We start from the raw sequence: 24847 nt of genomic DNA, 5'->3' as shown, positions 1-24847 counted from the left end.
ATTATAACCTATAGCTAAGAGGTATATTTTTATTGGTTATAGATCTGAGGTGAAAGGATATCACTTGCGGTGTCCTGATCCTAAGTCATAAAAATTGATCATTAGTAGAGATGTGACTTTTAATGAAGATGCTTTATTACATCTTCAAACAGACTCTCTTGCTTTTTCTTCTACTCGTACATGTGATTAGAATACCGAGCCTAGTGGTGTTGATGATGTCATTGATAATTTTAGTACCGATATTCTTGTCCAGTCATACCAAGAGAATTATTCTATTGCCCGAGATCGTCCAAGGAGAATAATAAAAAGGCCTGCTAGATACACAAATAAGGATGATTTGGTTGCGTATGCATATCTGTTGCATAGGAAGTTGATTAAAGTGTGGAACCTTCTTGTTACTCTAAAAATATTTCTTGTGAGGTGTTTACCCAAAAAACGGATAGAGTTAAATTTGTACATAGTTTTAAGGGTATGTGGTATAACTTAACACAAATTATAAGAATGAATAGAGATATCGAGTATTAACTGTAGAAAATAAAAATTAAGCAAAGTTGGAAAGAAGATGATTTATGGATTAAGCAAGATGAATCAATCTATGAAGCTAAAAAAGGATAACTCTTAAATATGGGAGTGTATGATATCTCAGTTATAATGTATGTGAACTTGCCCTTATAGAAATAATAACCATCTTCTTTATAGTGGAGGGATCCTACTTTAGATATAATTAAAAATACATAGTGGGAGACCCATGATAAATCAACTTTTTCATAATTCCTGCCATGATTCTCTCCTCTAGTGCGGTTGCAACGACTCTTGTCTATGAACTTGTTATTTCTCGAGCTTGATATCGAGTCGAGCTCTCGATCTTGACTCGAGCTCAATTCTGACTCATAGGCTTGTATTGATTCGGGGTCAGTGTTGGTCGGTCTCTACCTCATAAGCTCGATAACTCCACTTCGCATCATAGTTCGATTTGGAATCAAGCTCGATAATGATAACGAGCTCGACATTGATCGGTCCCTAGGGCTCGAAGCTTGATGACCTGACTTCGGACCTCAACCTGATATTATGAAGACGCTCTTAGATCCAAAGCATTACTATTTTGACCAGTTCATACGAAGAACTAACCGGTTTTGACCGTATACAGATAGTCCCCTCGTTTCTCGGGAAGGATATAGCGAGAAACGACATGATTTTTTAACGATACGATTAGATATATACTGACCTTTGCATCGAGTCCGATCATGACGCGTGTTATAGTTGTCCCGTCAGTTCAGTTTACCGAGGCATTTAATGCGTGTCTGATGATGGTTGGCCATTATTGAAATTGAACCGTCACTGCTCAACATATAAATAACCCCCTTTTTCACTTTTACATCTCCAAACTCTAAATTTTCTAACTTCTTTCTCGCACCTTCTGAATTCATCTGTAAGTCTACAAAATTTTCCTTCTGCGTTTTCTACTGCAAAATCTTTCTTTAAAACACCATATCTTTGATATCTCCTTCTTTAAATCCAAAAATGATAAAAACATAAAAAACCGTTCCCCAAAAAGAAAAAGCTTCTTCTTCCAAGTCTGCCGCCGACAAAACACCGGTGGATCCATGGCCTGAGGAGTGCGTTCCTGTGGCATGTGTTCTTACCTCCGATTTTAAGGTCGACAAAGGCTCGTCGGTTCCCGATCGATGTGAGCCAGTATCGAGGTATATGTGTTCAATAACCGGGGGGTATCTCGAACAGATAAGAAAAGATTCTAACTGGGAGAACAAAAAAGTGGTAGTCTCCTATCCCGAAGAGGATATTACTACTCACGTGAAAGGGTTTTTAAGTGTGTACACTTACCCTTTCACGTTAGGCCCCCTCGACCCTGTTATTATTGATTTTTGCCGTAAATATCAAATAACCTTAGGCCAAATCCATCCTTCATTTTGGCAGATCGTTATTTTGATCCGTTTCTTTGTGAACAAAATCGAGGGGATGTCTTTCACCCTCGACCACCTCATTAGACTGTACTGCCCCTGCCTCTTTCGAGGCGAGTTAATAAAACTACAGCACCGGGCCACCAAGGTTCTGTTCTCGAGCATAGATGAGGACAAGGATCGAGGCTGGATGGGAAGGTTCGTTCGAGTGAAGACGTCGGACCTTATACCGTCCGAGAAGATGCCATTTCCCGAAGAATGGAACATGAAGCGTAAGTGTAACTCTGATGTAATCTCCCATTATTTTTCCCCTTTGTTTCCTTTCTTACTGATATCTCCTTTTGTGGTGCAACGGTTCCTTGGATGCCCGGTGCGGTTCCCGACCTCAAGGACTAGGTACGGGCTCTGGCATCGACTTCTACGTACGCCGAGCGCTCATGGCGTGATTTGTCAAAAAGCCGATGGGAGGCCAAAAATCATGGTAATCTCCTTTTCCGCCTCATTGATAGTTCGAACTGTTTTTCATACACTCAAATCAATTTTCTTGTGTGTAGGTCTGGGCAAGGATGCAGTTTTGAGACCCCTGTCCAGCGAGGAGGAAACTTTGGCCTCGGTTTCTAAACTGGCGAAGGACAATAAGAGAAAAAGGGCCTCTACTTCCAAAAACCCAAAACCAAAGGCTCGTAAGTCGAGGAAGAATACCATCCCTTTAACCTTAGAATCGGTTTGACGTCTAAGGGATGAAGAATAGGAAGAAGAAGAAGACGACGGGTCCGTACTGGTGGCCCGAGTGAAGAAAACCATCAATGCCCCACAGGCAGCTGGATCGATGGTGGTTTACAAGGATCCACCTCGAACTGAGGGTATATCGGAAAAGGATTCGGGCAAAGTCCCCGAGCTGTTGGAGATCGAGGATATCTCCCATCGAAGTCAACAGATGGTGGATATGCCTGAAGGGGCCGTCCCTGAATCTCTTCTAACCGAAGAGAATGCCCCAAGCGACTCACTTGGGGCAGTAGTAATCGAACACTCGCCCACTTTCCCTGCTTTTTTCGAAGGGGCGATTCGGGAAGCCAAAGCATTGGGGCCCCTCGAGATAGATGGATCTCATGAGGTAGAGGACCCTTTTCGTGATTTGTTTACTGGTGTCGAGGACATTGCCGGCACTAGTGATGCATCGAATCTTTTCCTCGGAGTGCAGCAGGCTTTGTATCGGGTAAGCCTTAACTTACTTCGTTGGTATTACCTTTATGGTTATTTTTCCTTTCTAACTTCATTTCTTCTTTCTTTGTAGGCCGCATCAGTTCATCGAGAAGCATGTTCTCGGTCTTGAGCTGAGCTGCGTCGATACGAGGCCGACCTTCAATGGGTCATGGAGTAGAGGTACGCCCTTAAACTCCTCTTAGGGCAAAGGGAAGAGGAAATCAAAGACCTCCGAGTTGAGTTGGCCAAGGCTCACCAAGATCAGACCGATCTATCCGAGTAGTTAATGATACTATTAAAAGCCTATGGGCTCGATATCGGAACGATGGCTAAGTTTTCGGTCTCACAGCTGCAGCAGAAACTTGAGATGATCGGGAAACTCCATGAGGAGGTCTATGTGATAAAGGCGGAATCTTTGAAGTGGAAAGAAGGTATGGACCACTTTGCTGCAGAGAAAGAGGCTGCTCGAGCCCAATTATCATCAGCCGAAAACCAACTTCAAAGCATGAAGAAGAAAAGCTCGGTTCGGGCGAGAAGAATAGAGGATCTCGAGGCTCGGTTGGCCTCTGAACTTGCCAAGGCCAAATCTGACGGCGAAAAGGCAAAGGCTGATGCGGATGCATTCGTGGCCGTCTATCGGGCCGATGCTGAAGCTGCTCAGGTACAAGCAAGAGAGGCAGCCGAGACCGCCAACACTCGAGCACATTAGGTTGCTGAACTAGCTAAGTGCCGATCTCAGACCCTCGAGGAGATCCATGCTCGAGGTTTCGATCTCACCGAAGAGATAAAAAGGGCTAAAAAGCTCAAAGCCGATGCTGAAGCCTTGGCTTCCGATGATGATGATGGTGACGCTGATGATGATGGTTATAATGGGAGCAAGAGTGGGTCCGAGAGCGGGGAGGATCCCGATGGATAAGAGACTCCCCCCGTAGATAACCAAGAAACTTAGACCTTAGTTTTCATTTTGGTTTTTTGTGTAGGGTTCTGTTCGAACATTGTAAACATTCTTGTATATATATAAAGATCTTTTCATTTTCCAACTTTCCTCTGTTTTATTCTCTGCCTCGTGAAGATTTTGTTTCATTCATGCCTTATGAAGATTTTCATAAGGCTTTAGGCAATTTAATCGTATTTGGACCTTGTAGCCTTTTTAACCGAGTGAGTACTTGCTCAAACTCGAAATAAGGTAGCCCGTAGGCTTAGTAGTCGAGTGAGTGCTTGCTCGAACTCGAAGTGATGTAGCCCGTAGGCTTAATGGTTGAGTGAGTGATTTCTCGAACTCAAAATAAGAGTAGCCCGTAGGCTTAGTAGTCGAGTGAGTGATTTGAACTCGAAGTAACGTAGCCCGTAGGCTTAATGGCTGAGTGAGTGATTTCTCGAACTCAAAATAAGAGTAGCCCGTAGGCTTTGTAGTAGAGTGAGTGATTCGAAATCGAAGTAATATAGCCCGTAGGCTTAATGGTTGAGTGAGTGATTTCTCGAACTCAAAATAATAGTAGCCCGTAGGCTTAGTAGTCGAGTGAGTGCTTGCTCGAACTCAAAGTAACGTAGCCCGTAGGCTTAATGGTTGAGTGAGTGATTTCTCGAACTAGAATAAGAGTAGCCCGTAGGCTTAGTAGTCGAGTGAGTGATTCGAACTCGAAGTAATGTAGCCCGTAGGCTTAATGGTCGAGTGAGTAATTTCTCAAACTCAAATAAGAGTAGCCCGTAGGCTTAGTAGTTGAGTGAGTGATTCGAACTCGACCTTTCGACCAACGACCAATTTTGTATTAACCCTTAATTTTTGGAGAGTTTTTTTTAGAAGGGATATATATATATATATATATATATATATATATATATATATATATATATATATATATATGGTATCTCTTCGAGTCACCCCAAGAGCAAGGTGGGGAGTTCTCTTGTAGGGAGGGAGCCGAGGGTCTATCGGAAATAGCCTCTCTACCCTAGGGTAGGGGTAAGGTGTGCGTACACACTACCCTCCCCATACCCCACTTGTAGGATTATACTGGGTTGTTATTGTTGTTGTTATCTCTTCAACCTAATTTTTAGAAGATTCATAACTTTATGAGAGAGAGATTATTTTGGGAGATTGTAATTCTCTTCATCCTCGTTGTGTCTCTGTTGCCCCTTGAGGATTCTCCTGTTATGGGTTTTTACAAAAATCTGCGTGCCATTTTTTATTGCTTTTATATTTTACTTCTCTTATTCTCAATTGAATTTGTTCTTGGGTGCTTTCACTGTAAGCTTTAATCCCTAGCAAGTACTATCAGAACATTATTCAATTGGGATTATTACCATATCGACTATGACCAAGTTCGATATTGAAAAGATTGATGGCAAGATCAGTTTCAACATCTGGAGAGTTCAGAAAAAAGACGTTCTCACCCAAAAAGGATTAAAAAGCCGTTGCTTAGTAACTCAATAAGCCCGCCGGGATGACTGAAGAGCAACAAGATGAGTTGGATGAAAAAGTGCTTTATGTTATCCAACTATGCTTGTCCAAGAAGATTCTGCGTGAAGTTGTCCATGAGACTTTCGCTGCGAGATTGTGGCTAAATCTTGAATGATTATACATGACTAAAAGCCCCTAAGTCTGTCACAAAGAGCGGTTATACAAGCTCCTTATGATTTGGGGTACTCATATTCAATCTCATATTGATGAGTTTAATTCTATTATTATTGATGCGAAACTCTTGATGTTAAAATTGATGACGAGGATAGAGCTATTTTGTTGGTTGTCTCGTTGCCCTCCTCTTACAAACACTTTAAAAGAAATTATGTTATATAAATATCATGAAACTCTTAACACTTTAAAAGAAATCATGTTATATAAATATCACGAAACTCTTACTTATGAAGATATTAAATCTATTTATTGTCACAAAAAAATTTTGACATTAATGTCCATGCTAAGGACAAGGCTGAGAGTTTCTTTGTAAGAGCTAAGAGTCATGCTAAAGGGAGTATCAATAAGAAAATAAGTTTAGATCTAAGTCTACGGGACATAACTCCAACAAGACCTGTCATTATTACAAGAAATTTGGGCATGATATTTTTGAATATTATAAACTGAAAAATAAAGAAGATAAAAAAAATAACCTGAAAAGTGTATTGAAGCTAGTATTGTTGAGAATGAGTTTAACGGTGATGTGCTCTCGGCCACCTCGGAGAAGAAGAATAAGACTGAGTAGATTCTTGATTCTGGTTGTACCTACCACATGTGTCCCTATAGGGTTTGGTTTGCCACATATGAATTTGTTGGTCGTGGTATTATCGTGATGGATAATGATACCCAATGCAATGTTACTGGAGTAGGTACCGTTCAAATTAAGACTCATGATGGTGTTATTAAGACCTTATAAAATGTAAGTCATGTTCCAGATTATTGTTTTTATCTCTTTGGGCACTCTAGAATCTCTAGGGTGCAGATATTCAGTTGAAGATAAAGTTCTTAAAGTTTGTAAAGGTACCCTTGCATTGTTAAAAGCTAACCGTTATGGTACTCTATATGGCTTGAAAGGTTTAATTGTGACATATACTAGGTGTTTCATTATGTATGACTGAGTATGATGTCACCAAGATATGGCACATACACCCGGGCCATATGAGTGAGAAAGGCATGTATATCTTGAGCAAGAGGGATCTTCTTTGTTGTCATGTTATTGGTAAGTTATAGTTTTGTAAACACTGTATTTTTGGGAAACAAAAAAAGATTAGTTTCTCTACTACAACTCATCGAACTAAAGGCATTCTGTATTATATACAATTTGAACTTTGGGGACCTTCTCATGTTAATGAAGTTTTCCCACTTTCAAGGATTGAGATACTCGTTGAGAACCAAACTGTGAAAAACAAAATAAGAAGCTCAGGGCTGATAATGGTTTGAGTTCTGTAAAAGTGTCTTTAATGAGTCCTGCTCAAATCATGAAATTTATAGACATCACACCCTTGTAGGGAAACCTCAACAAAATGGTATTGCAGGACGCATAAATATGACTCTTCTTGAGAGAGCCAGATGTATGCTCTCAAATCCTAGGTTGGGACGTGAATTCTTGGTCGAGGTAGCTTCTATAGCTTGTTATTTAGTAAACCATTCTCCATATTCCTCACTTGATTTTAAAATTCTAGAAGAAGAATGGTCAACTAATCCTATTGACTACTATAATTTAAGAGTTATGTCTTGCTTATGCATATGTTAATGAGGGAAATTATAACCTATAGCTAAGAGGTATATTTTTATTGGTTATAGATCCGAGGTGAAAGGATATCACTCGCGGTGTCCTGATCCTAAGTCATAAAAATTGATCATTAGTAGAGATGTGACTTTTAATGAAGATGCTTTATTACATCTTCAAACAGACTCTCTTGCTTTTTCTTCTACTCGTACATGTGATTAGAATACTGATAATAAGAAGGTAGAGTTATTAATGGAACCTGCAGTTTCAGTTAATGATGAGGATGCCCTACTTCCTCCACTACCGAGCCTAGTGGTGTTGATGATGTCATTGATAATTTTAGTACCAATATTCTTGTCCAGTCATACCAAGAGAATTATTCTAATGCCCGAGATTGTCCAAGGAGAATAATAAAAAGGCCTGCTAGATACAAAAATAAGGATGATTTGGTTGCGTATGCATTATCTGTTGCATAGGAAGTTGATTAAAGTGTGGAACCTTCTTGTTACTCTAAAAATATTTCTTGTGAGGTGTTTACCCAAAAAATGGATAGAGTTAAATTTGTACGTAGTTCTAAGGTTATGTGGTATAACTTGACACAAATCATAAGAATGAATAGAGATATCGAGTATTGACTGTAGAAAATAAAAATTAAGCAAAGTTGGAAAGAAGATGATTTATGGATTAAGCAAGATGAATCAATCTATGAAGATATCGGGTATATCGAAGAACGATTCGGGCAAAGTCCCCGAGCCGTTGGAGATCGAGGATATCTCCCATCGAAGTCAACAAATGATGGATATGTCTGAAGGGGCCATCCCTGAATCTCTTCGAATCGAAGAGAATGCGCTAAGCGACTCACTTAGGGCAGTAGTAATCGAAGACTCGCCCACTTTCCCTGCTTTTTCCGAAGGGGCGATTCGGGAAGCCAAAGCATTAGGGGCCCTCGAGGTAGATGGATCTCATGAGGGAGAGGACCCTTTTTGTGATTTGTTTACTTGTGTTGAGGACGTTGCCGGCACTAGTGATATATCGAATCTTTTTCTCGGAGTGCAGCAGGCTTTGTATCGGGTAAGCCTTAACTTACTTCGTTGGTATTACCTTTATGATTGTTTTTCTTTTCTAACTTTGTTTCTTCTTTCTTTGCAGGCCACAGCAGTTCATCAAAAAGCATGTTCTCGATCTCGAGCCGAGCTGCGTCGATACGAGGCCGACCTTCAACGGGTCATGGAGTAGAGGTACGCCCTTAAACTCCTCTTAGGGCAAAGGGGAGAGGAAATCAAAGACCTCTGAGCTGAGTTGGCCAAGGCTCACCAAGATCAGACCGATCTGTCCGAGTAGGTAATGATACTATTAAAAGCCTATGGGCTCGATATCGAAACGATTGCTAATTTTTCGGTCTCACAGCTACAGTAGAAACTTGAGATGATCGGGAAACTCTGTGAGGAGGTCTATGTGATAAAGGCGGAATCCTTGAAGTGGAAAGAAGGTATGGACCGCTTTACTGCAGAGAAAGAGGCTGCTCGAGCCCGATTATCATTAGCCGAAAACCAACTTCAAAGCATGAAGGAGAAAAGCTCGGTTCAGGCGAGAAGAATAGAGGATCTCGAGGCTCGGTTGGCCTTCGAACATGCCAAGGCCAAATCTGATGCCGAAAAGGCAAAGGCTGATGAGGATACATTCGTGGCCATCTATCAGGCCGATGCTGAAATTGCTCAGGTACAAGTAAGAGAGGCAGCCGAGACCGCCAACACTCAAGCACATTGGGTTTCTGAACTAGCTAAGTGCCGATCTTGGAGGGAGACCCTCGAGGAGATCCATGCTTGAGGTTTCGATCTCACCGAAGAGATAAAAAGGGATAAAGAGTTCGAAGCCGATGTTGAAGCCTTGGCTTCCGATGATGATGATGGTGAAACTGATGATGATGGTGATGATGGGAGCAAGAGTGGGTCCGAGAGCGGGGAGGAGCCCGATGGAGAAGAGACTCCGCCCGTAGATAACCAAGAAACTTATCCCTTAGTTTTCATTTTGGTTTTTTGTGTAGGGTCCTGTTCGGACATTGTAAACATTCTTGTATATATATAAAGATCTTTTCTTTTCCCGACTTTACTCTGTTTTATTCTCTACCTCGTGAAGATTTTATTTCATTCATGCCTTATGAAGATTTTCATAAGGCTTTAGGCAATTTGATTGTATTTGGACCTTGTAGCCTTTATAACCGAGTGAGTGCTTGCTCGAACTCGAAATAAGGTATCCCGTAGGCTTAGTAGTCGAGTGAGTGCTTGCTCGAACTCGAAGTGATGTAGACCGTAGGCTTAATGGTTTAGTGAGTGATATCTTGAACTCAAAATAAGAGTAGCCCGTAGGATTAGTAGTCGAGTGAGTGATTCGAACTCGAAGTAACGTAGCCCGTAGGCTTAATGGCTGAGTGAGTGATTTCTCGAACTCAAAATAAGAGTAGCCCGTAGGATTAGTAGTCGAGTGAGTGATTTGAACTCTAATTAATATATCCCGTAGGCTTAATGGTTGAGTGAGTGATTTCTCAAACTCGAATAAGAGTAGTCCATAGGCTTAGTAGTCGAGTGAGTGATTCGAACTCGAAGTAATGTAGCCCGTAGGCTTAATGGTCGAGTGAGTAATTGCACAAACTCAAATAAGAGTAGCCCGTAGGCTTAGTAGTTGAGTGAGTGATTCAAACTCTAAGTAATGTAGCCCGTAGGCTTAATGGTCGAGTGAGTAATTGCTCAAACTCGAAATAAGAGTAGCCCGTAGGCTTAGTAGTCGAGTTAGTGATTTGAACTCGAAGTAACGTAGCCCGTAGGCTTAATGGTTGAGTGAGTGAATTCTCGAACTCAAAATAAGAGTAGCCCGTAGGCTTAGTAGTTGAGTGAGTGTTGCTCAAACTCGTTGACTTTTCGGTTGGCAGTCCCCGATTTATGGGGTAATGGCCGGCCCTTAAGCCTGTTTGCATAATAAATCTTGAAATAGAGGAATTTTTCTTGGATATAAGATATCGGTAAAGAGGAAATTTGTCTTATAAGTCATTATACACGTGTTCATGTTTTGTATCAGGGCTCGGGCCAACTATATGAGCATGGTTCGTTTTGACCATTTGGCTCTTACAATTGTTCCTATCGGAACCCTGTTATTATGAAGTAACTTTCCTGCATCGAACTTCATATATTTGAGGGGTAATGCCCCACCAGTATTCGATGTCGATTGTAAATAGGCCTCGGATACTGTTGAATTATTCTAAGTTAGCATGATCGATGGTTGCCTCATTAAAAACCTTGCCGAAAAACCCATTTGGGATAAAACCGGTCTAAGGGAAAAAGAGTGCAACGCATGCTTTCAAACCTAAGGCTTCGTGTTGAATGATCCATCCTTGTTCTTGATTGAACTCCTTCAAGGGTTAGTTTCGAAATATAAATGAAAATGGGAGGGTCATACCTTAGCAGTAGTATCATTTTAGGTGTGACACGTTCCAATTGCTTGGTAGTTGTTTGCCATTTATAATACCGAGTTTGTAGGATCCTTTACCGACGTTTTCGAGTACTTGATAAGGTCCTTCCCAGTTCGGACCCAGTTTTCCTTCGTTTGGATTTCGGGTGCCGAGGGTGACTTTCCTTAGCACTAAGTTCCCGTTTTTAAAATGGTGTAGATTGGTTCTTCGATTATAGTATCTTTCGATCCGCTGCTTTTGGGCGGCCAATTGGACGAGAGCAACTTCTCGTTATCATCCAATAATTCGAGGCTAGTATTCATAGCCTCGTGATTTGATTTTTCTGTTGTATATCAAAAGCTGGCACTGGGTTCCCGACTTCGACTGGAATCAAGGCTTCGGAGCCATATACTAAGGAGAATGGGGTTGCCCCCGTACTGGATTTTGATGTTGTTCGATATGCCCAAAGAACTTCGGGTAGGATTTCTCTCCATTTTCCCTTAGCGTCGTTCAACCATTTCTTTAGGTTTTGAATGATAGTCTTGTTCGTCGATTCGGCCTGTCCGTTCCCACTAGGGTGATACGATGTCGATAGTATCCTTTTTATTTTATGGTCTTCGAGAAATTTCGTCACTTTGCTACCGATAAATTATTTTCCACTGTCACACACTATTTCGGCGGGTATCCCAAATTGACATACGATATGATTCCAGATAAAGTCTATAACCTCTTTCTCTCTTACTTTCTCGAACGTCTGTGCTTCAACCCATTTATAGAAATAGTCAGTCTTAAATAAAATGAACTTAGCTTTACCTGGGGCCGATGGCAGAGGGCCGACGATATCCATTCCCCATTTCATGAATGGCCATGGGGATAGGACTGAGTGAAGTTGCTTTCCGGGGCGATGGATCATCGGTGCAAACCTTTGACATTTGTCACATTTTTGAACAAACTCCTTTGCGTCTTTCCCATATCGATCCAATAATATCTTGCTCTGATTATTTTTCGGACTAATGAATCGACACCGGAATAATTTCCACAAGTACCCTCGTGAATCTCACGTAGGATGTAATCGGTGTCTCCTGGACCTAAACATACTGCCAATGGTCCATCAAATGTCCTTCGGTATAATGTTCCATCTGCATTCAATGTGAACCGAGCAACTTTGGTTTGCAGGGCCCTCAAATATTTAGGGTCCGATGGGAGTTTTCCGTTCTCCAAGTATTCAATATACTTATTCCTCCAATCCCAGGTTAAGCTTGTAGAATTTATCTCGGCATGTCCTTCTTCGATCACGGACCTCGAGAGTTGAATGACAGTCCCCAAGCTGATCTCATCTTCCTCGACCGATAATCCCAAATTTGCAAGTGCATCGGCCTCACTGTTTTGTTCTCGAGGTATATGCTGTAAAGTCCATTCCTTGAAACGGTGCAAAGTTACCTGTAGTTTTTCCAAATACCTTTCCATTCTATCCTCTCAAACTTCAAAGGTTTTGTTTACTTGATTTACCACCAGTAAAGAGTCACACTTAGCTTCAATGATTACTGCTCCCAAGCTTTTAGCTAACTCGAGACCTACAATCATGGCTCATACTCGGCCTCGTTGTTAGTCAACCTAGTAGTTTTGATGGATTGCCTAATAGTGCTAACCGTAGGCAGCTTTAAAATGATGCCTAGACCGGACCCCTTCACGTTTGAAGCCCTGTTTGTGAAAAGGGTCCATACCCCCGATGATGTACCCGATTTCAACAAGAGTTCCTTTTCGACTTCGGATATGAGGGTTGGCGTGAAATTGGCCACGAAGTCCGCTAAAATTTGAGACTTGGTGGCCGTCCGGGGTTGATATTCGATATCGTACCCTCTGAGTTTGACGGCCCATTTGGCCAATCGGCCTGATAGTTCGGGCGTGTGTAAAATATTATGAAGTGGGTAAGTGGTTAATACTCATATAGGGTGACATTGAAAGTATGGTTTTAACTTTCTAGAGGCGCTTATTAGTGCAAGTGCCAATTTCTCTAAGTGTGGGTATCTAGTTTCTGCTTCTCCTAAGGTTCGACTTACATAATAAACGGGAAATTGCGTACCTTGCTCTTCTCGAACTAGGACACCACTTACCGCGATTTACGATACTGCCAAGTACAAGCAAAGTTTGCCGTCTGCCTTTGGAGTGTGCAGTAGTGATGGGCTCGATAGGTATCGTTTCAATTCCTCTAATGCCTATTGGCATTCCGGTGTCCAGGCAAAATCGTTCTTCTTTTTGAGCAGAGAGAAAAATCTGTGACTTGGATCCGACGACCTTGAAATGAATTGGCCTAAGGCAACAATCCGTCCTGTTAGCCTCTGCACGGCTTTTACACTGTCCACGACGGTGGTGTCTTTGATGGCCTTGATTTTATCGGGGTTGATCTCGATCCCTCGATTCGATACCATGAAGCCAAGAAACTTGCCCGACCCGACCCCGAAAGCACATTTCTCGGGGTTGAGCTTCATTTTGTATTTATTTAAAATCTTGAATGTTTCCTGCAAATGAGCTAAATGGTCCTCTGCGCGTAGGGACTTAACTAGCATGTCATCAATATAAACTTTCATTGATTTACCTATTTGTTCCTAGAATATTTTATTTACTAGGCATTGGTAAGTAGCTCTTGCATTTTTTAGCCCGAAGGGTATTACATTATAACAATAGGTTCCATACTTGGTGATAAACGAAGTCTTTTCTCGGTCCTCCGGGTTCATTTGGATTTGATTGTACTCAAAATAAGCATCGAGAAAAGTAAGGATCTCGTGGCCGGCCATGGCATTGATCATGCGATCGATGTTAGGCAGTGGAAAAGAATCTTTAGGGCATGCCTTGTTTAAATTATTATAATCTACACACATTCTAAGTTTGTTCCCTTTCTTAGGGGCTACAACTACATTGGCTAACCATTCGGGGTATTTCACCTCCTGAATGGACCCTATTTTAAGAAGTTTAGTTACCTCGTCCTTTATGAACGTGCTTTACCTCGGACTGGGGTCTTCTCTTTTGCTTCACTGGTTTGAACCTAGGGTCGAGGCTTAGCCGATGCGTCGTTATATCCGGTAGGATCCCTATTATATCTAAATGGGACCAAGCAAAACAATCTATGTTATCGATAAGAAATTGAATAAGCCTTTTCCTGAGTTCAAGAGTTAATCCCGTTCCCATATATACCTTTCGTTCGGGCAAATGCTCGATTAGTATGACTTGCTCCAGCTCTTCAATCTTTGATTGGGTAGCGTCGAAATCATCGGGGACCACGAAGGATCGAGGGATCCTTTGATCATCATCCTCGTCAGTCTTCTGATTTTCTAGTTGGGTCGAAGCTGACATCTGTGATTGCTATTTGGTATCTCGTTCCCCTTTTGAGTCCAACCCCTTTGTTGACGAAAGTGAGGAAATCGGGATTGCTTCTTCAACGGCAAACATTTCTCTCGCGGCCGGTTGTTCTCCGTACACTGTTTTGACTCCCTCCGATGTTGGGAATTTAAGAACCTGGTGGAGGGTCGAAGGTACAACTCTCATATTGTGGATCCATTGCCTTCCAAAGAGGGCGTTGTACCTCATGTCGCCTTCGATTACGTGGAACTTCATTTCCTTGATGGTCCTGGCCACGTTTATCGGCAGAATTATCTCGCTTGGTGGTTTCACATGCCATATTAAATCCGTTTAGAACCAGGGTCGCGGGTACGACCTGGTCCGGTACATGGATTAATTAACACACACTTAACTTTAGTTTTATTCATAAGTACGGATATTACCAGTGCATCGTTGTGAGGTTGCATGACTCCTTCTACATCTTCATCATTAAAGGACAAGGTTCCTATGGGCGCGTAATGTTGAGTTCGAGGTCGCTTTTCTCTCATAACCGACATCTTAGTGCATTTAAGCATGACCCCCGAGGGGTATCGACGCCACCAATGATCATGTGGATGATGTGCTGTGGTTCTTCCTGTTCGTTTTGTTTACTGAAATCCCTGTTTTTGAAATGGTTTTTGGCCCTATCGCTTAAAATTTCTCGAAGGTGCTCCTTATTGAATAACCGGGCTACCTCCTCTCTTAGTTGCCTGTAATCTTCTGTTCTGTGGCCATGGGTGCCATGATAATCGCACATTTGATCGGGGTTCCTCTGTACAGGATCGGTCTGCATGGTTCGAGCCCATTTAGTATCTTTGATGCGTCCGATAGCTGACACGATGGCGGATGCATCGATACTGAAATTATACTCTGATAACCATGGTGCTTCCTTAGGTTCGGTAGGCCTGTCGAACCTATTTCTGTTCATCACCCCCCGAGACCCTTGACCTCGATCACTCCTTTTATTTCCTTGTCCGGGGTTACGTCTCGATTCATTGATCCTGTGGTTTCCACTATATGGTCGGTATCGGCCCCTGATCGGATTGAAATCCCTTATAGCAGTGGGTTCAGAACCCAACTGATTGTGCTTCAACCGCCGTGAAGCCGTTGAACTTAATTCGTTCAACCCTTGAATGAAAGCCTGAACTTCCCAATCGTCTGTGACTGGTGGCAGATCCATTCGTTCCATTTGAAAACGAGATACGAACTCCCTTAGAATCTCGTTATCCTTTTGTCTTACCTTGAACAGGTCCGACTTCCTAGTCTCGACTTTTATGGCCCCGGCGTGTGATTTTACGAAGGAATCTGCAAGCATAGCAAATGAATCGATAGAATTAGATGGTAAATTATGATACCATATCATTGCTCCCTTTGACAGGGTTTCACCGAATTTCTTCAATAATACAGATTCGATTTCATCGTCCTCTAGGTCGTTCCCTTTGATGGCACACGTATAAGAGGTGACATGTTCATTGGGGTCGGTAGTTACGTTATATTTAGGAATCTCGGGCATGCGAAATTTCTTTGGGATCAGTTTAGGAGCCGCGCTTGGGGGGAAAGGCTTTTGTATGAATTTTTTGGAATCTAAGCTCTTCAATATCGGTGGTGCCCCCGGGAACTGATCAACCCTGGAGTTATATGTCTCCACCTTTTTGTCGTTTGCCTCGATCCTCCTTTCTCTTGATTCTATTAGTTTGGTTAGTTCTTCGAACATCTTAGCAATTTCGGGATTAGTCCCCGATTCTTGCTCATTTGACCTCACTATAGCCGGTTCCGTTCTGTGGGTGACTTTTCGGGGCCGACTGGGCTCCGGCCTGCTCGGTACCTGGGTTTGACTCTGCAACTGAGCTATCACTACCTATTGATATTGCAACATTTCAAAAAGCATACGCAAGCTGATTTCGTTTTCCCGAGCTACAGATCAAGTGCCACCATGGGTTTCCCGAGCTACAGATCAAGTGCCACCATGAATGCTATTTTAAGGTTCAGAATGTAGGTTCGCCTCAATGGCCACATGCAGATTAACATCTAATGGCACTTTGACTCGATCTCCAACTGCGTTGACGAGCGGCATTCCGACCCTGGGCGCCAAGTTGTTATTCTCACCTTGAAGGCCAACTTCGTTGTTGATAGGTAAGGTCATTTAATTTAGAGAGCTCGTCGTTGCTAATCCGAAATCAAAGGCACTTCCGAAAATAAGCGTAAAATGGTGCGTTTTTGCAGATTCGTATCAAATAATCACTATTATCCTTAGCCCGACAGTGGGCGCCAAACTGTTTACCCAAAAAACGGATAGAGTTAAATTTGTACGTAGTTCTAAGGGTATGTGGTTAACTTGACACAAATCGTAAGAATGAATAAAGATATCGAGTGTTGACTGTAGAAAATGAAAAATAAGCAAAGTTGGAAAGAAGTTGATTTATGGATTAAGCAAGATGAATCAATCTATGAAGCTAAAAAGGGATAACTCTCCAATATGGGAGTGTATGATATCTCAATTACAATGTATGTGAACTTGCCGTTACAGAAATAATAACCATACCCTTTATAGTGGAGGGATCCTACTTTAGATATAATTAAAAATACATAGTGGGAGACCCATGATAAATTAACTTTTTCATAATTCCTGCCATGATTCTCTCCTCTAGTGCAGTTGCAATGACTCTTGTCTATGAGCTCGTTATATATCGAGCTTGATATCGAGTCGAGCTCTCGATATTGACTCGAGCTCGATTCTGACTCATAGTCTTGTATTGATTCGGGGTCAGTATTGGTCGGTCTCTACCTCATAAGCTCGATAACTCCACTTCGCATCATAGTTTGATTTGAAATCGAGCTCGATAATGATAACGAGCTCGATATTGATCGATCCCTAGGGCTCGAAGCTTGATGACCTGACTTCGGACCTCAACCTGATATTATAAAGATGCTCTTCGATCCAAAGCATTGCCATTTCGACCAGTTCGTACAAAGGACTAACCGATTTTGACCGTATACATGAGGATTCCTCAAAGTGACTAGTGGCGATGAATGAAGAAATTGAAAGTGTTCGTAAAAATGGTACTTGCTGCCTAAGGGTAAAAGACCCTTATTTTGCGAATGGCTCTACAAGGAAAAAGACGGTATCCCCCGAGTTGAAGATCCAAGGTTGAAGACGCAGTTGGTCGTTAGAGGTTTTTGAAGGTATTTACTTCAGTGAGGTATTCTCTCCTGTTGTCCGCCATACCTCTATTCGTGTTTTGCTTGCATTATTTGATTTGAAATTGAAGCAGCTTGATTTTAAGACCACTTTTTTTTTGCATGGAGAGTTAGATGAAGAACTCTATATGAATCAGCCTAAGGGTTTTCTAGTTTTTGACAAGGAACATTCTGTTTGTCAGTTAAAGAAATTATTATACTGCCTCAAGCAAGCTCCCAGACAGTGGTACATGAAGTTTGACTCCTTTATGATTGAGCAAGGCTACTCTAGGAGTTAATATTGTAATTGTGTTTATTTCAACTAATTTTCAGATGGATCCTTTGTCTACTTGTTACTTTATGTCGATGATATGTTGATTGCTTCCCAAGACAAGTCACTTATTGATAACTTGAAGGTGCAACTCAATTGTGAGTTTGAGATGAAAGATTTGGGTACAACGAAGAAGATCCTTGGCATGGAAGTTCAAAGAGACCGAAAGACACGTAAACTGTTCTTGTCACAAAAGAAATATATTGAGAAGATGCATGATTGGTTTGATATAGGCAATTGCAAGCATGTTTACTTCAATTTGTTCCTAGATCTTTGCCCGAAAACGAAGGAAGAGAAGGAGAGCATAGCTCACATACCTTATTCAACTACTATTGGTATCCTTATATATGCTATGGTTTACACTAGACCTGATTTGGCTTATGCTATTAGCATGGTGAGTAGATATATGCATAATCCTCGAAAAGAGCATTATAACACCGTTAAATGGATCCTTCGTTATTTAAATGGTACTTCTAATATTGTCTTAGTATTTGATAATGGTAAACTTACATCTAACGATGTTGTTGGTTTCACAGACTCCAATTATAGTGGTGATCTTGATTGTTGTAGATCTCTTTCTAGTTATATCTTTACTTTTGGAGAGCTATTCTCCAGTCTATTGTAACTTTGTCCATGACTAAAGTAGAATATATTGCCACTATAAAGGGTATGAAGGAAGCTACTTGGTTACGTGGTCTTGTTATTGAGCTTGGTGTTGCACAAGGTGTTACCATTGTGTTTGTGTTAGCCAAAGTGCATTCACTTGACAATAAATGATATGTATCATTCGAAGACTAAGCACATTGATGTCAAGAAGCACTACATCAGAGATACTATTGATGCAGCAAACACTATGGTGGAGAAAGCTCACACTTTAGAGAATCCTGCAGATGTATTGACTAATCCTCTTTGTATTATCAAGTTCCAATATTGTTTGGACTTGGTTAGCGTTGTGGGTGCTTGATTGTCCTTCGAGACTTTATGTCGGTGCGAGCTTGATAGATTTTGGTCCAAGGTAGAGATTGTTAGACTTATGTCCCAAAATATCGTGTGGGCTTGACCAACATTAGTTGTTTTATTTGGAGTTTTTATTTTAGAAGGGATATATGTATAAGGTATTCTTTAACCTAATTTTCAAAGGATTCATAACTTTGTGAGAAAGAAATTATTATGAGAGCCTGTAATCCTCTTCATCCTTGTTGTGCCTCTGTTGCCCCTTGAGGATGTTTTTGTACTTCTCCTCGCATAGTGAATTCGTTGGCTCGTCGCCACCCGTAACTTTCTCCCTTCGTCCCAGATAAACTATTGATCTAGCTCTTTTGCATCGAGGAAAACCCCTATTTCCCGTTTTGGGTTTTCACGTAAAATACGTGTGTCATATTTTATTGATTCTATATTTTACTTCTCTTGTTCTCTATTGCATTTGTTCTTGGGTGCTTCCGCTGCACGCTTTGATACCTTACAGAAATTTATTACTCGTACTTATTTGGTGGACCTTTTAGTAAATACATAAAGTTTGAACCAAAACTATTGGATTCAGATAAATCTGCCCATGTCTTAAAAAACATTCTAAAGTAATTGAATGTTATGGCAACGAGGAACCGATTACCAGCCGATAATTATAGTAATTGAGCATTATCATGTCTTTAGATCATATATGGTTTATGAATAGAGGCTGATTCAACATTAAATTTTAGGAGTTTAAAATTTAATATTTGTTGAAAGTTTAGTAATTTTCACAAATATTTATACTTAAAAGTTTAAAATATTGATAACCCAATAAATCAGCATGTGTTTACCTCTATTTATGAGTGCATAGAAGATAAGAGTTCAGAGAAAGATTTAGAAATTTAATAGATATTTCAACACACTCGCTCTTTTTTAACTAACAACTCCTTTCTAGTTTGGATAAGTATATGAAAAATATAGTAATTAGAAGAACAGTTTCTCCTTTTTATTCAATTTTCTTTTCCCATAAGAATTTTCTTTCTCCAGCTCCTAAATGAGGCCAATAGAACTGTATGGGGTAAAATATATTCATATTTAATTATCGCACGAGAAAATGACACGTGGAGCCGAAGACAGAAGGCAGTTGGACCCGAAGGCAATAATCTCGCTTGTCATCGGAGAGAATGATATTCATAAAAGCAAAATAAATGCCTGCCATCCGGTAGCATTCAATGAAGAATATTCTATAGCTTTAAGTGCATGATCCGTTACAGAGAATATGGCATTCACTGCCCACCATTACACATTCTTCAATGGCCCTCATAATTGTCATTTAAGAGGGGCTTGATCCTAGAATCTTGTTTCCTAGGTGCAACTATAAATAGTGAGCTCTATTATCATTGTAAGGGGACGAATTTTCTGACAAACATACACTATATTCTATCAAAAGTTCAACAATATTTTACTTTCTTCCTTATTTATATTGTTCTTGCTGCCTCCTTGTAGCTCTGCGCTCGGGACTAAGATATATGCCGTTTTATTTCAATTTCAAGGCTAAGTCTTATATTTTTGTCTAATTCATCTATTGTTGCTTGGATAAAATCGATTCACTTGTCTATAGACCGCATATAAATTTAACTGTATTATTTTACGGGTAAATATTTTGGTGCCTACAGTGGGGCATAGACAGTTGTGTAATTGAATTGATCTTTGCATCTACTACTAACTTGTTTGATTCTTTGTTCTTATCAAAAATCATTCAAAAAGGCAGATAATGGTGTCAACAACACACACAACGTTGAGGCCCAAGGAAATCAGTCTCAATACGAAGATTCCATCAGTGATACCCGAAACGAGGGGAACGAGGCCGCGCCGGTTCACGATGGGAAATATCCACGACATGTTCGAGAGGCAACCCCTGACGATGCTGAAGATGAGAACGTCGTTGAAATAATAAGGATCTTGAGGGAACAACAAAGGGCCATTATGGGCCATCTCTCGCGACAAGATCAGTTCATGAAGTAATTAAACCAGGCATTGTCGGATGCTTCTAATAATATGAATGGACAAGGTGCAGTTCCTCCCAGTGCTCCCATGATTAAAACAACACAGAGGGTCGATAACAATATCTCAAGGGGCGAAGTCGGCTTTGACAGGGCCGGGGGGGGGGACGGTACGGTGGCGGATCCAGTAACAACAATGAGAGTGATTATTTTAAAACCGAACTCATACAGTTCACGAGGGAGATAAATTCCTGAATGGATAAAATTCCGGGCACACCACCAGTGTTGAAAGGGTCGGACCCAAAGAAGTACACACAATTTCCATTCAAACCAAGCGCGACACCAGAATTGATCCCGAAGCAGTTTAAAATGTCATACATGCCGAAGTATGATGGGACTTTAGATCCTCAAGAGAACATCACCACCTATACAATGGTGGTAAAGGGGAATGATTTAGCTCCCCACGAGATTGAATCAGTCTTACTGATGAAATTCGGGGAGACTCTTACGAAGGGAGCCCTGACATGGTATTCAATTTTTCCCGAGCACTCCATAGATTCCTTTGAGATGCTCGCGGACTCTTTCATCAAGGCCCCTGCCGGGGCCAGAAAGGTACAAGCTCAAAATTCCGACATATTCAGGATTGCACAAAGAGAATCCAAGTTGTTGCGGGAGTTTGTGACTAGATTCCAGAAGGAAAGGATGTTGGTACTGGTCATACCGGACGAATGGGCAGCTGAAGCATTCACCAAGGGTTTGAATCCGAGAAGTTCCGACGCTTCTCGAAAATTGAAAGAAAGTTTGTTCGAGTTCCAGGCAACAACTTGGGCAGATGTTCACAACCGGTACGACTCAAAGATAAGGATTGAGGATGATCAGCTCAGTTTCCCGGTGTCGGCTAAGGGTTGGGACCGTGAGAAGAATAAAGAGAAATCAAAAGATGATTTCTAGACATTTCAACGGTCTTCAAGGGGTCAGTTTTTTCCCTATGAACGGGCAGAAGGATGCAACAGAGGTTTCTAGTCGGTGGATAGATTCGCCACTGATAAAAGAACTGGTCACGGCCAAAATAACAGGTCGTTGGACAAGGAAACATCAGGTTTAAGAGATTCTTCCTACCCTAGGATTTCCAAATACAACTTTAACGTCAGCGTAGTGGAGCTGGTGTCGGCTATGAGGAATATTAAAGAAGCACAATTTTCGAAGCCCATGAGATCGGATCCTAGCCAAATGGATCCTAATTTCTGGTGCAATTACCATGGGACAAACGGTCACCAGACTGGGGACTGCCGGCATCTGCATGAAAAGGTGGTGACATTGCTGAAAAACAACCATCTCAGAGAATGTTTTAGTGATCGGGCTAAAAACAATTACGACCGTAGTCGTGATAACGCGGAGCCTCACAAAGAAGGAGAGGATCCTCCACGTTTGACAATCAATATGATTTTCGGGGGGAACGAGATTAAATGTGTGACATTTTTGGCGGCAAAAAAGACAAAGGTGTCAGTAACACACAGCAAGAGACTCTGGTAATCTCTCTAAATATCTTAGATTTTAAAATTAAACGTGTTCTGATGGACCTAGGAAGTTCGACCAATATTATCCAGTGGAGAGTGTTGGAGCAAGCTAAGCTCATCAGAAGTATCATTTTGGCCACAAAACTTCTCGGCGGGTTCAATGTGGCAAGCGTGACAACCCGGGGAGAGATCCTGCTGCCCACGAATGTCAAGGGGGTGATGAAGAAGACCCTTTTCGAGGTAGTGGACAACGATATGGGTTACAATATCATCCTGGAGAGACCATGGTTGCACGAGATGAAGGGTGTGCCATCAATATATCATCAGTTACTGAAGTTCCCAACTCCCGAGAGAGATAAACAAATAATAGGTGACCAACCGATAACAAGGGAGATGAATGCAATATCTGTTTCCAATAGCAAAGGGAAGGAGAATGCGACATAGCAATTATAAGAACCGGCGCCTGCTCCCGAGCTGAGCGAAGTTAACCAGGAGGAGGAGTCATCGGAATCTTATCAGGTACCGAGATATTTTCAGGTACCAGAAGAAACGGGTGCAACAAAATCCACGACGGAAGAACATGAACAAATCGCGTTGTTCAAAGAATTCTTGGAGAGCAAGTTCCACTTGGGGACAGGACATAGCAAAGGGAAGGAGAATGCGACATAGCAATTATTGAATTTCTCAAACTTAATATCGATTGTTTTGCGTGGTCGCATGCAGATATGATTGGTATCTTGCCGGAATTGGCTGTGCACAAACTAAGCCTGGATGCCAACATCCCTCCTGTAAGATAGAAAAAACGTCCTATTGCTGAGGTCAGGAATTAATTTGTCAAGGAAGAGGTAACTCGCTTGCGTGATATTGGTTCAATTCTAGTGGTAAAGTGTAACGACTCGACCGGTCATTTCGAGAAATTGCACTTCGCTCAGTAGTTTGAGCACATGAGTATCTCCATATGATGTATTATGACTTATGTGAATTGTCGGTTTTGGTTGTTAGGTTATTCGAAATCGATTTGGAAGAATGAATTTCATTGTTGAAGCTTTAAGTTGGAAGAGCTGACCAAGTTTGAATTTTGTGAATTTGACCCCAGAACGGAGTTTTGATGGTTCCATTAGGCTCGGATGGTGATTTTGGACTCGGGTGTATACCCGGATTTGCATTTGGATATTTCTAGAAGGATTCGGCACTAATTGGCGAAAGTGAGAAATTTGAAGGTTTGAAAAGTTCATAAATTTGACCGGGAGTTGACTTTGACAATATTAGATTCAGATTGTGGTTCTAGGAATTGAAATAGCTTTGTTATGTCACTTGGGACTTGTGTGCAAAATTTGAGTTCATTTCGAGTTGATTTGATATGTTTAGGCGCAAGTTTTGGAAGTTTAATATTCAAAGATCATTTAAGTTTGATTTGAGGTGTGATTCGTTGTTTCGAAGTTGTTATGTGTGATTTTAGGCCTCGAGTAGGTCCGTGTTATGTTATGGTACTTGTTGGTATATTCGGACGGGGTCCCGAGGGGCTCGGATGAGTTTCAGACGAGGTTCAGACCATTCTGTCGCATGTTGCATTGGGCTAAGGCTGTTGGTTTTGGTGTGGCCGCATCTGCGGACAATTGGTTGTAGAAGAGATGTCGCAGATGCAGGGTCTTCTTAGCAGAAGCGAGGTGATACCTGGACAAGGAAGATCGCAAAAGCGATGGTCTTAGGCGCAGAAGTGGGATTGAGCGCAGAAGCGTGTTTGGCTTCGCACCTGTGGTTGCGCAAAAGTGGATGGAGATCCGCAGGTGCGAGGGGTCGGGTGGCTAGTGGAGTCCGCAGAAGTGGAGCTCGTGTCACAGAAGTGGCTCATGTGTCCGCAAAAGAGGAAATGACTGGGCAGAAGCTTTAAATCGATGGTTTGGTTGTTTTGTTCATATTTGAAGTTATAGACCTCGGATTGAGATGATTCTTGAAGCGATTTTCACCACATAGATTGGGGTAAGTGTTCTACACTCGGTTTTGATTATATTCTGTGATTTTATTTTCATTTTTGGTAATTGGATTATGAGTTTTAAAGAGAAAATTGGGGATTTTAGCCTAAAGCTTCATAGAGTGAGTTTTTGAATTTTGAATGTCGATTCAGAGTCAGATTTGAGTGAAACTAGTATGGTTGGACTCGTAATTGAATGGGTTGTCGGATTTTTAAGTTTCATCGAGTTCCGAGGCGAGGACCCAGGTTGGACATTTGGGCTTTTGATTAATAATTCGACCTTTACCGATTGGGTTTGTTTCCTTTGGAATTAATTGATGTATTTGAGTTGCTTTTGGCTAGTTTCGAGCTGCTCAGAGGTCGGTACGCCCATGATGTCATTTATGGAGCATCGTTTGGCTTGTTCGGTATTGGATTTGTCTTGTTCGAGGTAAGTAACACTTCTAAACTTGGTGCTGAGGGTATGAACCCTGATTATACGTGTTATGTGTTTGGTGTTGAGGTGGCGCACATGCTAGGTGACGGACGTGTGGGCGTGCACCGTGTGAATTGTGACTCGGTTATTTCTGTGGTGCTGTGTAGTTACCTAATCTTATTTGTATCTATGAAATCTCTATGTGCTAGAGTAATTGAGCTGTGATCCATGGTAGAAACCATGTCTAGGCTATATGCTTATCCTGTTGGGACCCACCGAGGTTATTTCTGCTGTTGAGTTATTTGCTTACATTGCAATTACATACTCATCATACGCATTCATTTGCATATCATATCTCAGT

General features: G+C 41.5%; 2 protein-coding genes across 2 annotated transcripts; both read left to right on the top strand.

Annotated features, from left to right (window-relative positions):
* Nucleotides 1-20960: 20960 nt before the first annotated feature.
* Nucleotides 20961-21533, top strand: LOC138895871 (uncharacterized). The gene has a single exon (XM_070180614.1). The coding sequence runs from the start codon at nucleotides 20961-20963 to the stop codon at nucleotides 21531-21533; it is 573 nt and encodes a 190-aa protein (XP_070036715.1).
* Nucleotides 21534-22048: 515 nt separating this feature from the next.
* Nucleotides 22049-22543, top strand: LOC138895870 (uncharacterized). Its single transcript, XM_070180613.1, has one exon. It carries the CDS (start codon nucleotides 22049-22051, stop codon nucleotides 22541-22543), a length of 495 nt encoding a protein of 164 aa, XP_070036714.1.
* Nucleotides 22544-24847: the final 2304 nt, after the last annotated feature.

This window comes from Nicotiana tomentosiformis, chromosome 7 (assembly GCF_000390325.3).
Source record: "Nicotiana tomentosiformis chromosome 7, ASM39032v3, whole genome shotgun sequence".
NCBI classification, from domain to species: Eukaryota; Viridiplantae; Streptophyta; class Magnoliopsida; order Solanales; family Solanaceae; genus Nicotiana; species Nicotiana tomentosiformis.
The sequence above is the reverse complement of the archived record's forward strand: the minus strand, read 5'-3'. Positions and strand labels throughout refer to the sequence as shown.